This window comes from Vulpes lagopus, chromosome 14 (assembly GCF_018345385.1).
Source record: "Vulpes lagopus strain Blue_001 chromosome 14, ASM1834538v1, whole genome shotgun sequence".
NCBI lineage: Eukaryota > Metazoa > Chordata > Mammalia > Carnivora > Canidae > Vulpes > Vulpes lagopus.
Window position 1 is genome coordinate 13,942,540 of NC_054837.1, and position 15,054 is coordinate 13,957,593.

At 40.5% G+C, this 15,054-nt stretch overlaps 1 protein-coding gene across 4 annotated transcripts in view; it reads right to left on the minus strand.

Moving 5' to 3' along the window:
- Positions 1-15,054, minus strand: part of NF2 (neurofibromin 2) — a 73,885-nt gene that overhangs the window by 38,583 nt on the left and 20,248 nt on the right. For all 4 annotated transcript variants that reach the window (XM_041728771.1, XM_041728772.1, XM_041728773.1 and 1 more), the window contains exons 2-4: positions 12,575-12,700; positions 10,505-10,627; positions 8,340-8,423 (exon numbers count right to left, since the gene is read on the minus strand). In XM_041728771.1, coding sequence (XP_041584705.1) covers positions 8,340-8,423; positions 10,505-10,627; positions 12,575-12,700 — 333 coding nt within the window. The remainder of the gene's footprint in view (positions 1-8,339; positions 8,424-10,504; positions 10,628-12,574; positions 12,701-15,054) is intronic.

Below are 15,054 nucleotides of genomic sequence, written 5' to 3' on the forward strand. Positions count from 1 at the left end.
CCATGAGGGATGGATGGGTGATGTGCTAATAAGAATGTGACATTTGTATGGAAATGTAGCTGTGTTTTCTAACCCACAAAGAAAGCAGCCACTACCAAAACATTAGCTTTTGAAAGGAAATAACAAAACACAACTGTGAAAGTTGTAATTAGCAACGTGTGATAAGAGTCTTACCTACAAATCCTTCTAAGTGGATGGTAATTGGAGCCAATTGCTAGGTTGGGAGCTGGGAATAACGCAGGCAGTAGTTTTAATACCTTTCATTCAGGCTCTGAAAAGAGCTTTGGAGAAATCTGATACCAATGCTGTCATTCCCATTGCACAAAGAAACGGAGAAAAAGGTTAACTAATTTCCCTGAAGCTACAGAGCAAGTGACTAGTGGGGCCAGAAATAGGCCCTGTATTTTAATGTACCCATTCAGGGACAATAACTTGGAAATTCATATTCTGATTTAAGAAAAAATATCCCTGGGATGCCTGAGTGGCTCAGTCGGTTAAGTGTCTGCCGCCTTTGTCTCAGGGCATGATCCCCAGGTCTTGGGATTGAGCCCCATATCAGGCTCCTTGCTCAGGGGGGAGCCTGCTTCTCCCTCTCCCTCTGCTACTTCCCCTGCTTGTGTGTGCACTCTCTCTCTGTCAAATAAATAAATAAAATCTTTAAAAGAAGAAAAAAGAAAAAATCTCTCTTTCCGAGAACACTTAAGTCTGACCAGGCATTAAAAAATGAAGGCATTTTTCTTTCTTTCTTTTTTTTTTCAGAGAGAGAGAGAGAGAGCGTGCACGCACATGAACAAGTGGGCAGTGAGGAAGGGCAGAGGGAGGGAGAGGAGAGAATCTTACACAAACTCCCCGCTCAGTAATGAGCCCAACACAGGGCTCAGTCTCATGACTAGGAGATCATGACCTGAGCCAAAATCAAGAGTCAGAAGCTTAAGTGACTTAGCCACCCAGGCGCCCCCCCAAAATCAAGGTATTTCTTAGAAGCAACTATAAACATATTAAATATAAAAATCAAAGCCTGTCTCTTGGGATTGAACAATGTTCATTAGCAACTTTAAATTGTGCCTTATTCCCATGCCACCCTGTTAAAAAGCACTATGAATTAATTAATGTTTTCTATGAATCTCATCATTATCTTTCAAATAGCAGAATTGTACCACGCTATTTTATGAATGTTAAAGTAATTAACTTGTCAAATTTAAATATTTAAAATATGCCACAGTTTCTGTACCTCTGTCTAGGCATGTCTTCATTTAAAAAAACCTGAAGGAACCTGGTATCTCTTGATGTCCCAAAGGCCTGAGGATGTGATGAGCCAGTAACCGGACTGAGTTTTAAGGGCATTGTCTTGGAGGGAGCTGCAGAGTACAGGCAGCGGCCTAGCTCTGGAAGCAGGCTGCTAAAGGCTCAATCCCAGCTCTTCCACTTAGTAGCTGTAATCTTAGAAATTTTTGTGTCTCAGTTTTCTCATCTGTTAAATGGGGGATAATGACACTATTTGTTTTACAGGACTTTGGGAGGATTAAATAATACCCATAAAAATTGTAAAACTATGTTTGACACATAGCACTCAATACAACCTGATATCAAAAGACAAAAACTCAGTGGTGCCTGGATGGTCAGTCAGTTAAGCAGTTAAGCAGTTAAGCATCTGCCTTCGGCTCAGGTCATAATCCCGGGGTCCTGGAATTGAGCCCCACACTGGGCTCCTCGCTCAGCAGGGAGCCTGCTTCTCCCTCTCCCTCTGCCTGTTGCTCCCCCTGCTTGTGCTCTGTCAAACAAATAAAAATCTTACCAAAAAAAGGCCAAAAACTCTGATTGCATTACCTCTGAGTCTCTTTCCTAATTTGTTACATGAGTGTTGGTCTTAGAGGATTTTGAAGGGGGGCTGGTCTGGAGTATCCCTCTGAGGCCTGGGACATCCTCCCTCTCAACTTCAGCTTTCTTATTTGAAAAGCCAGGGTCATAATAGTGCCTACCTGGTAAGGGGGTGATGAGGATGAAGATGATCTAGAGAAGCATTTTTACATAGTGCTTGGCTTATTGCAAATGTCAGTATTATCCTCTGCATTATTTATGACATTGGCCACTGTTTGCCTCTCTGATTTCTGAAGGAGTAGGATGCGAAAGCAAGCTGTTAGTTGCATTTGCAAACCTCTTAATGGTGCTGACCAAACTCTAAATGCAGAAGTAAGCAGATATGCAAAGTTAAAGTTGTAAATCCAGGTTCCAAAGGCTCATGAGATTAATGACCCACATTATCATACTGAGCTCCCAGCTACTTCAAGTGATCAAATGTTACACATCTGAGCAATGCAGAGGCAGCTTAAGGAACTTCATCACTGGACTAACTCCACTTACAACATTAAAGCCACCTTGATGTGTGTGTCTGCTCTCAAATGTCTCCTTAAAAAACAAAAGGAGGAGAAAATCTTTAAGTGGTGGCAGTTGGTTAAGATAAAAGAAAGTCGTGCCACTCCGTAGATGGAGATGGCTGTCCCTCACCCTCTCTGTACACATGCATTCTAAAAACAGCCTGGAGTGAATTTACTTTAAAGCTAATGAAGTTTGGGTTTTTAGGCCCCAGCACCTGGGTAGGCTTGAATCTAATTTTATATTCACAATTTGGTACTCTTGCATTTAAAAAAGAAGCCCCCCCACAAAAGAAGCCCCTAAGTTCTATCAACTTTAAGCCCCACAAAACCTGGATCCACCCTAATATAAACCAATTGAATTTAAACTCAAGAAAGAAAGGAGCTCACCATTTAAAGGACTCTTGAAGTCAATTCTTAGGTTAAATAGAAACTTTTTCTGGATGTGAAATGCTATCCAACCTCTATATACACGGAAAATTAGACCAAATGCTTTGAACAGGATTTCACAAAACAAAGATTTGATCAATACATACATAGAACAAATAGATTCTTACCACATACCAGTCCACTAAATTCCAGGTGGATTAAAGACTCAAACCTATAAATGAAAATCCATAAAAATACCAGAACAAAATATAGGATATGTGTACAACGGTTGGTGAAACCATTCTAAAATCACTCAAAACATAAAAAGAAAAAGATTGACAAATCTGATACATGTAAAAAGAGATAAAAGGTTAACACCCATAATATATGGAGCTCCTATAAATCATTTAGAAAAAGACAATACAGTAGAAAAATGGGTAAGCTCTAAACACTTGATTCACAGAGGAAAGAAATACAAATCACAAGTAAATCTGTGAAAATATTCTCAGCCCCTATGGTAATCAGGAAACGAAAACTTCAGGAAAAAATTCTTTTTCTGTCAGATTAGCAAAAATTTTGAAAGACTATTAACATCCACTGTTGCTGAGGATGTAGAAAAACAGGTATTCTCACATGCTGTTCTTAAAAGTTAAATTAGAACAGGATGTGTGGGTGGCTCAGTGGTTGAGCATCTGCCTTTGGCTCAGGTCATGATCCTGGGGTCCTGGGATCCAGTCCCGCATCAGGCTCCCTACAGGGAGCCTGCTTCTCCCTCTGCCTATGATTCTGCTTCTCTTTCTCTCCGTGTCTCTCATGAATAAATAAGTAAAATCTTTAAAAAAAAAAAAAAAAGTTAAATTAGGACAAAACTTTTGGAGGACAATTTGGCCATACACATTTAATGTTTTTTATTCCAATAAATACACAAAATTCACCATTGTAAACATACAATTCAGCAGTCTTTAGGATATTCAGAATGTTGTACAACTACTGCCACTATCTAATTCCAGAATATTTCCATCACCCCAAAAAGAAATCCCATACCCATTTAGCAGTGAAGTCCTGATTTCCTCCTCCTTCCAGCCCCTGGCAACCACTAAATCTACTTTCTGTCTCTACGGATTTGCCTGTTCTGGACATTTCATATAAGTGGAATCACACAATAGGCAGCCTTTTATGTCTGGTTTCTTTCACTCAGCATTATTTAAATTTTAAAAGTTCTTATCCTTCAGCCCAGTTATGCCATTTCTTGGTATTTTTTCTAGAGAAAGATTGTTCCTATGTGCCCAAAGACGCATATTCAAAGATGTGCACTGCATTTGTTTAAACAATAGAAGAAAAACAAACCTACATATCTACCAATAATGAGACATTTAAATAATCCACAGTCCCTCTTTTTCAGGAAATACTGTTCGGTAGTTTAAAAATGAGGTGGACAGGGGCTCCTGGGTGGCTCAGTGGTTGAACATCTGCCTTTGGCTCAGATTGTGATCCCAGGATCCTGGGATGGAGTCCCACATCAGGCTCCTCACAGGGAGCCTGCCTCTCCCTCTGCCTATGTCTCTGCCTCTCTTTCTGTGTCTCTCGTGAATAAATAAAATCTTTTTTAAAAATTTAAAAATAAATAAATAAAAACGAAGTGGATCATCTATTCTAATAGTTTTAAGTAAAAAAGGCACACTGTATGGAAGTTCCTCTGGAGTAGCCACCTACAAGTGGAATTCTGGGGACACGGGGACGGGGTGTCCTCTCACCTGATGGGCTCCTACTGCATCCATCATTTTATAGGGATCAGGCCAGTTCACAGTCCCTTTCCATCAGCACATGGGCTCAAACAACGTTTGTCTCTTATTTACTAATCCTTGTCAATCTTATGAGTTTGAAATGTATGTTAGTGTTGCTTTAATTTTTCTTTTTCTTGACTACCAGTGATGTTGAACATCTTTTTGTATTTACTGACCATTCTCATGTTCTCTTCTATAAAGTGCCTGTTATGCATGCCCTTTATACTCATATACTTTTTCTCATATACTCAAGAATCCTTTATATTCTGGAATATATCCGCAATTCTGCTTGTAGAAATCTACCTTAAGCGGAGAAAGCTTTTGCACATGTACACAAGGACTCATATAAAAGGATTTTCAGTAAGCATTGTTTATAATATGAGGAAAAAGGGAGCAACTAAACTTACCTCTCCCTTCAAAGGGGGATGGTTCAGTAAATTAGGCTTACTCATCAATGGCCACCATATAGCAATTACGATCATCTACATCTACACATACAACATGATACATCTCAAAATTGATGTTGAGTAGGAAAAAATATCAATATCTAAAAATATAAGCCAAAAAGGGGTGAGGGAATGTGCAAAGTATAGTACCATTTATATTTAACTTTTACCTCCTGGATATTTTCAAGCTGGTCTCCTCCCATCCAACTGACTACTGCCAGAGGTATGATCCTTAAAGCCTCTCGCCAGGATAACCACCGCACAGCCTTCTAACAGGTCTCCCTGCTTCCAAATCTGCCTCACTCCAATCTGTCCTTCACAGAGCCACCAGTCTAAGTCCCTGCTCCGCTGGGTGTCGGGTATACTTGGACCCAAGCTCAAGCTTGTAAATAAACCCTTGTGTGTTTGCATCAGTGTCGGCTCCTTGGTGGTTTCTCGGATACATAATCTTGGGCACAACATCTCTAAACTATAATAACTGGCTCTGCACCACCCACACAATAAAGTTAAGACCCTTTATGATCAGGACCCTTATAGACTTCTCCAGGCTTAACACTTGCCACTCTTCACCTATACTTTATGCATCCCCAACTTTTTAAGTGCCTGGCATCAAAGAGTACCAAGAAACACTAAGCCTCTTCTCCCACCATTCGTTTCTCTGAACACTAAGAGTCTGTCTATAGGTAAGTATTACAAGACTGGTAAATTACATACCATTCTCTCCCAAAGTCATTTTTAATTAGAACACATTTCAAACACCAAAACCCAACAGGAGGCTTAAAACATTATAAGATGGTTTGGTATGTCATGTGACTGGACCAAAAAACAAACAAACAAACAAACCACAAAACAACAAAAAAGCCAAGCAACAAAAAAACCCCCAAACCCAGCTCAGATTTTTTATTCAAACGGTCAAACATAACTCAAACTCTAACCAAGAAATATGGTTCTTGTCAACTGAACCATGTGATTAATATTTGTATTTATACTTTGAGGGTAATTGTTTCTTTATGCTTTGGAATTAGCTGTGTCTATATCATTCGAACAGCTGAAATACTGTAATGAATACATTTGTGCATAATTACATTCCAAGTGTTAATGAGCCCGATTCCCTTTCACACCATACTTCTAAAGTTCTTGTCTGTTTCAGAAAGATTGTGGGAGAAAACAAACTGAATATGATGGAAGAAAACCAGTATAGTTTCCTGAAAAGTTTGGACTTATGTGACCCTACAAATGAATCTGGAATTTGGAGAAAGACAGTGCGTGTTATCCAGAGACCTCCCTCACATGCTACACAGGAAGGGCAAGAGTCAGGCCACCCCTACACTAGGGTTCTCATCCCAGCTCTACTCTCTAGTTCCATTCTGCTTTAAATCCCATCCATCAAGAAGTGGGTATAAATCCCATTAAAAAAAGAATTAATATAAAGTATTACGACTTTAGACAAATTACTAATTCTTTCTGAACCTTAAATTACTCATCTGCAAAACGGGCATAATGGTCTCAAGCTGTGGCTCATGGAAAAGACTAGACTGAGTATCACATGAAATATTCATGTGTGACAACACTTTGTAAAACTGTAAAACATTACAGTCATGTAAGATCTTTTTAATATTGTAATCAGAGATACCTTTTTAATGTTAACCAACAGTCCTAGCAACTGGAAGCACATTATAATAATCTTTAGTTTCTCAAATGCAAACTCGAAGCCATAGATTACCTTTATTTGTAAGATCCTGAAAATTTACACTGGAAAAAACAGTTAGAACATCCTCCTCCATATGAACCACATATGCTGTCTGTGAATCACTTTCATCTCTAAATTAGTAGGATCCAAATTAGTAGGGCTTTCCTACAGTGAAATCTGTTTAAGCAAACATCTGCTGGTTCCCTGAAAAGTTATTTTTTTCCACAGGTGGCCTTTGAATTTGTGGTCCAAAATCCATGCAAAGGAAATGTAGCCTTTGAGATTAAAGCCCTTCAAAGAGAAGTAGTGTCCTTGAGAGCTTGGGTCTCCTCTCAGCTGGGGAGAAAGCGTGCTAAAAAGGAACTAGGTTCTGGGCCAGGAAGTGCTCAGATTTGATGAGAGTGACAATGACTGCTTCACCACTGTCAGGGCAATACTGATTGAAAGGACACATTTTTCCTGTTATTAATATTCTTAATCAAAGCATAAAAGGAAGCATATGTTTTAGTTGAATCAAGGCCCATTTTCTGTTTTTTCAATTACTCATTTTTCTGGGCAGTGGAATAGGGGAGGCACAAAACAATCCCAAAGCCATGAATTCTGCCCATAGCTTTACCCAAGATTGTCCAAATGACCTTGGGCAAATTGCTAAGAGCAGATACTCGTTTTAGTGTCTGTATCTGTGACAGAGTTAACAATCCCTCCTCAGGCCTGGTGAATACTCAGCAAATATTAGACGAGTCATCAAATGGCTGAATTGATTCTGGTGCTTCTGTTAGTCTAACCAGCATGAACAGACTCCCTCCCCCCGCCAAATGACAGGCCAGTCATTTCCTGGCTTTGATCTGAAATTGTATTAAGCTACCCAAAAAAAGTGGGCTAAGAAGTTCAAAGTGTCTTACTAATTTTTATAACACCACAGGGAAATGGCTTTATGAACACCTCTAACGAAAAAGGAAAATAAAAACGGAACATATTATGCAAAATCACAAAAGTAATGAAGGTGCCCCAATTCTGGGGACCTTTTCTTATGCTGCAGTGGGAGGTAGGAAGCAGTAGGACCAAGTACAGGGGGTATCTGAGAGACATGAAGCACCCCTGACTGACCCTGTAGTTGGCCTTATGAAGACAGGACAAAACACAAGAGCAGTGGTCTCCTTCACCGCCATTCCCAATCCACAGTGATTTCTTTATGAAAGACTCACTGACAGCTCAACTGGGCTCAGGGCAGCCAAAAGGCCTGTCATCCCCAGCCATGAGCACACCTACCATGCTCATCAGGGATGGATGAAGGAGGCAGTAGTGTGGTTCCCACACACAGGGCTGCCAGTCAGAAGATAAGTTTGGGATAAAGACCTGGGCCTTTCTGACTTAAAGGCTATAGTTTGGCCGAAACTGGAGACCATAAATTCATTTTCCCTGGTTAATAAAAAGTCCGGCGACTGTAATTAACCACATGTGCATAATGAGATTACACAGACAATTCATCATAATCCTCACAAGATTATACAGAATCTGGGACAGTGATAATAGTTTCTGCAGCCCACAAGTCTTAAACGTCTCCTTCCTGGGGAAAGTCTCTCTGAAGCCTAGAAAAACCAAAGAAACAAAAGACTGAAGTGCTCCTGTGACACACATTAATGCCAAGGAGGAAGGCACTTCCCTTCTTTGAGCCTACCTTAGCCTGGACGGCGTAAGAAGCCAGGAGCACAGAAGCCTCGGGAGGGCAGTAGATCTTTTCATCTAAAATCTGCTTCTTTACCTAAAAGGGGCAACAAGGGAGACATGACACTGTGTGCGAGGAAGTGAGCTGTACATGCTGGTCACAGCAGATGGCTGCAGGGTGTTCTAATGAGGGCTGCCAAACCAGTCTGTTAATGATTTTCTTACAAAGGGTACAATTTTTTTATTGCTGCAGACAGGTTGGGAGTTCAGTCACTGAGAAGTCATTGGTAAGATGACTACGCATAAAAGAAACCCTTATATTTTCTATTCATGATCAAATGCTGAAGAGGAAAAAGACTTTTCTGGTTAAAATAGCGACTGATATCTGGACTGTGACAGACAGAAGCTGTGAATTCCGGAAGTGTGAGTACCAGCTCTGGTGGTGATTGTGGCCTCGGCCCCTGCTGAGCACACACACCACTAGAGGAAATGGAGTCTACTTTAAAGTCTTAACACAAGGCAAAAGTCAGCAAGGCCACTGAGTTATGACTGCAGGAAAAAAACCATCACATTCAAAATGCCTGCTCTAAGGAGAAAGGAAGCAATAAAGTTTGATCGATTAAACTCTTAAGTACATGTGAGGTCCAGGAAATATAATTCTTAAGCCATAATGTTGAATTAACATATCTCATTGCATTTAATTTCTTAGAATGGTGAAGCGTGTGATGTTCCAGACAGAGAGGCAAGAGAGCCTCCCGAAGTGGGGGCACACTGAAATAAACATAACAGGAAAGCCAACTTTCTTTTCAAAGATGGCAACAGTCACCAGATTCATAAAAGTAGTAAATTTTGCCTTGCTCAGAAGTGAAAACACTCTACCATTTCAGTATGAGGGAAAATTAAGTCAAAGTCACATGAAGGATGGGTACTGCTTCTAAATGCTAACAAGAAAGCCATCTCTGTTAACGCTAGGACATTCTGGGGCCTAGGAGACTATTATGTGGCTTTATTCAAAGCACTGCAACTTTCTAATCCCTTGGTTTCTTTTCAAAGAGGGAAAAAAATCCACACTGTGGATTTTTCAGTAGATAAACTGAAAAGGTTTCCCTCTGAAGGAAAATGTTAGGGATGGGGAGTCTGAGTGTGTGTGTGTGTGTGTGTGTGTGTGTGTAAATATATGCACACTCACACTTTTTTTTTTTTTTGTAAAACAAATTATTTGGGGGTTTTACTACATTTAACTTAATATTTACTGAACATAACAATCTGAGACTCAAACTAATTATATGAGGACTATTTATACGAGGACTATGTGACAGAACATACATCTATTTCTGGGAAATAACCAATGCTCCTGTGCAATCTGCTCTCTTACTGACAGTGAGCACCTTTGGGCACACAAGCAGCTCCAGCGCCAGTCCCTGCAACTAATCATGAAACTGGGGCAGCGCTCTAATTGAGCAGTTAGAACACAAACAAAACTGACAAGAGTTTCATCCTCATACTAACTCCTACTCACTGTCTCCCAGTGACAGCCAACTAGTGGTCTTTGAACCCACAGTTACAGAGCTCCTCACTTGTTGAACTGGGTTGGGCAGTTACTTATGGAATGCCTACTATGCACTCGGTGAGCCTTGCCTTCAAGGGGCTTATATAGTCTAACAAAGAAGTGGGAGAGGAATATGACACTTCAAGGCAATGGGCAGCACGAAGCACAATGTCTGAAGTTCCACATGTGTAGAATTAGCCACGTGGAGTGAAACTCCAACTCACTGGAGTTCTGAAGTCCTATCTTAATGACCCCAGATTTCAAACTTTTGGAAGAACTACTCTAAGACTCTCTCTTTGGACTTCCTTTGTACCTATTAGGTACTTTTCACTCAGTGACAAGAAAACAGGATCCATCTTCAAGGAGACTTCAAGTCAGAGACCCCTTCCTTACACTACCAGTTTTGCAATCTCGTCTGACACCAATTCACATCACTCGAGTGCAGTTCTATTCCAAGGGGTTTTGGTTTTTTTCCCATTATGGAACCAGAGGGACTGACTTCCCAAAGGCAGACCATTTTTGCAATGTGAAGACATCTGTGGCCAACTCCAAGGGGGTCATCCAGGCTGCCCTAGCAATGCGTGGGCAAGCTCTTGCAGAACAAACGGGGCTAGCATGGACAGGGGTACCTGCAGGAAGAATAAATGTTGCGTGATCTCCTGAACCAGCTCCTCCTCAGCATTCTCAGGATAAAATTTGGCCAGGAAGTGAAAGGTGACGGGTTCTTCCTTTGAAACATCATGATCCAGCACCTGCACAATTACAAAAGTAAAAGAAGAGCAAGCTATGTTGGCATCTGTTTCTCCCCGGCCACCATCAAAGAACCTTTCACATAGAGCATAAAAATGTTTTTCTCTCTCTACATTCATCACATGTCCCAAAGGTTATGGTCTTACAGTATGAAGCATTCACAAAGCCATCTATAACAAGAGGTAATATTCACCTCACATGGCGTTTCTGAACCAAATTAATCAATATCCCCAAAGGGGAGTAGAGCTAAGATTATTAAGGCACAGATGTTCTCAAGGCCACAGAGATAGTTAAAAACTAGAAATTTATAGCTCAGAGGTCTTGGGCACTATCCTTTACAGTGGGCTGACGGTTTTTTAATTTTCTGAACTAGTGGAATCTTCCTTTATTCTTTTTTCTTGCTGCCAACCCCCAACATTTAGGTCCATATTGAGATGGAGCTTAGAGATGATGAACCCTATCTTTGTAAAATCCTCTAAACATTAACTGAACAACAGAAATGATATGTGTCCATGGTGGCAACCCTTTGTTTCAAGGAACCTCTAGAGATGCCCTACAAAATACTTGAGCACAGTCAGTAAACCATGCTGCCTTTAATCTTCCAACAATTTCATCCACCCACTGAAAAGCTTGAACCATCTGCTCTCCAGAATGAATTTCATTTCAGGACATAAACATGCCATGTGACAAGCTACAAGGCTCCATTAACATGTGTCATAATTTATTTCCTTTGAGCAGCAAGGTTCCATGGCTCCTGATGCCCCCAATCTAATATCCATTTGGCTAACACTCAGGTATGATTTAAAATTTACTTTGCTGAGATTCACAAAAAGATACGGAAAGTTTTGCTGTCTTAGATAGATAATTCTTCATGCTTCTGCCCAAATTCCAAGTGGCAATGCCCAGGAGACCCAAAATAAACCAGATCTAGGACACTCTCATGGACATTGGTGCATGGTGGCATTCTGATGCTTATGATCATTGGGAATTACCATATGAAATTTATAACCAGTGGAGATTCCAACATGATTCAGATTACTGTGTACATATGGAAACACAAATTGAACACTTGAGTTTAGAGTCAAACTTGTAAAAAAACAGGAGGCATTCGTTGTTTATCATGCCATACAGCAGATGATAAAATCAATTGCAGAGGGTACCATTTGGGTAAGAATTAGACATTGACTTACTTTGAGATCTAGAGGACTTTTAGGAGTTACTAACAAAAACAAATGGCCCTGTTCCCAAATGTCTTCATGGTTAGGTAGGCAAGTAAGTAGGTAAGTGTGCCTTTGTGTGCATATGTGAATCTGTGCAGAAGGCAGTTCCCTTAGGCAATATCCATTTCTAAGCCACATTAGAACTGCTGGGAGTCTCAACTTGTCTTCTAAGCCTCAGAAGCCTCAGAGAATTATAAAGGAAAAAAAAAAAAAAAAAAAAACAGACATTCTTTCTTTGCCACAGGGACCAGGGCACTCTTTATTCCTTAGATCATGTTAATGTCTAAACTGAGTTGGGCCACAGTGTTTCTGAAAAAGACTTAAAAACATTCCCTAAAGAACATGAGTCCCAAGCAAATCTTTCAAAGACATAAACTATTAAAAAAAAAAGGATAATAATATAATAATTTTTATTCATAAAGCCTGAATAGTGGTTCAATAAATTAAACAGCATAAAGCCAGAAGCAATTAGCCTGGTGATAGGGAATAAAGAAGCCAGAGATGGCAACAGTTTCATCTTGGTTGGTTCTGCTTGTAGGAGAGCATGTGAGGAACAGATAGCCTGTGGCATCTTTGGGACCTGTTTTCTACGTGACTTACTTCAGGACTTGCCCCCTTCTCTACTGTGTATCCATAGTACCCCAAGATAAGCAAAGAAGCTAGGCACATGCTCAGGGAAAAACCAGAGCACACACCAGCCTCACTGGTCTCATCAAGTTCCAGCCCAACCTTCTTGTCCATTTTCAGCCAGGCCACGGTGTCCTTGATCGTGTACTGCAGTCCAAAGAACCAAGTTTCCCGAAGCCCCAGAGTCCGGCACACCAAGTCGAAGAGGTCCTTCCCCTTCCACTTCATCTGCAATATAACAAGCCAACAGGAAGGGTATTGTGAGCAAAAGTCATAATCTGCTTGAACAAAAACCTTTTCTCTGCACTCCCTACTCTCAGGTTCCAAAATGTGGGGATGACACTAAGATGGCTGATGAGCACAGAATTCCTAAATAATTTTAAAGCTTTCTACACAAACCATGAGTGGGAAAATACCAATTAGAGCTTAATGGCTTAATCACTCCAAAGCATACACAATACCTCCCTTGGACAGTTCCTTACAGATCTTAATATCCCCAAAGCTGCTAATTTAGGAAAGCTGGTAAATAAGCATCCTCATTTAGGAGAGTTTAGCCTCTTGAGTTAACCCAGGGAGATGGCTAGCTTCTAGGGATATTAATTTCTTTGAGACTTTGTCATTAATTTTTTTTTAACTCATGACACTGTCCTTTGATAAACAGCTACTGGTTTTGTTTGATTTGGTTTGGTTTTAAAGACAAGTTTTACTGGAAGTTTTATTTAAAAAGCAAGAGAGGGGAGGAAGTTGTAACTGAAGTCATAAATCACGCACAAAAAGAGCCACTAGCAACCAGTCAGCCCAACCACCATCCTGATATATAACTGAAACCAAAGGAGAGGTGACTTACCCACAGTCACACAGAGCAATTTCAAACTCTGTATCTAAACCCAGGGGATGAACAAACACCAATATATTGCAGCATGCTTATCCTACAGCTTCACTTTCAAAAGGACCTAAAGCAATGGTTGCTAAATCTTTTTCTCAGCTTTTCAATCAGAGAAAATGGAAAAGTACATTCAATATCTTAATAAGAGAAGAAAATGCCCAGCCACTTAGTAAATGTTGCCACCTTGTGGCTTCCAAGTTAAATCACCCAGGATGTTCCCATACTAGCCCCGTAGCTGGGCTGCCCCTCACCCTCCCAGCCCCCAACATCACCCCCAACCCAAGGTATCTGGTGGACATTCAAATATACACTGGGTGCAGTTGTGAGCACACAAGACACATCATAGAGATGGAGGTCACAGTAAGAATAATTTGGGGATTCAAATGCAAAGTCACCAGACATACTGGAAGGGCAAGACCACTCGACTGCAGAAGCATCTGTCCTTCTCCTGCCCTCATTAGAAATCTTCTCCCAATGTCCTGGCACACAGAAAGTGCATAATGAAAAGGAATGGAAGAAAATTTAGGGTTTAGAGACATGTTATAAAAGCAAGAAGGAAGAAAAAGTGAGACTTCTGATATCTGGCTTTTGCTAAAACCTAATTTTACAGAGGATTTTTCAAGTAGGGCTTCTATTTTTAATATATATGAATGAACAGTGTGTTCTCTATGAGGTACTCAACAGGAAAGCCCATCCCTTCTCTGTGTTTACAGTCAAAGAGCAAAGTAGCAACCTATATGGAAGGGCACCAAAACTGCAGCAGACAAGTGGCTGAGATATGAATTGGCTTTTGTCCTTCGCTGGGGAAGGCCATTTCTCCTGTATGCCCTTCCAGCCCTGCCCCATCTCCTCTCTGTGAGGAGAGGCCCCTGGGACACTGCAAAGGTTGAGGTCTTCAGAAATGATTTTGAGTAGATTAAATAAAATGACAAGTTTTATTTTTTAAAAAAATCTCCTTCCCCTTCTGCAAGTTTACTAAATGTTTGGTGGCACCCCCATTTCTCCAGTCTGACAATAGCACAAGGGTTTTTTTTTAAATTCATGGCAGGTTTTAATTCCTACAGGCAGATTTCACTGAAGAAATGTTATGCTGGAAAACTAGAAGCTTTGGGATGCTGATTATCCTCTTGTCTCTATTTTAAGCCAGTACATAGTATATAAATTATAAATGACTACCTTTCTACAAGATAATGTAACGCTAAAGAACCAACATTAACTTGGAGAAGTTGAACACCCAGGGGCCTGGAAGATCACAGCATCGATTCCCAGGCTGTCATAACTCACGGCCACAGCCACAGCGGGACTGGGCTCTGCCATGGAGGCACCGTCGGCAAGCTGGATGTGCAGTGCATCTCAACCAAAGCTGCGAAGACGATGATGAGTCAATTTCTTGACTTTGGGGGTGTTTAAATTCTCAAGCACAGTATCATATTAATGCAGTTTTACAGTATTCCTTTCTACTTCTTTGTTTTTAAAATGCAAAACAATCCCCGAAAGCTAATAGACAATGTCTTTGTTCCCAGGAAGCTTGCAATAAAGTGAGGAAAGGGAAAAAAATTCTCACCCCCATTCAGAATGCCCCTATTTAGATTCTTAACTTTGACTCTAAGGTCAGATGTGAGCCAGAGTAATTACCTACTGTAGACTCTTCCCTTTAAGTAAAAATAAAGAAACTGAGCCTCAGATTCTTTGGCAG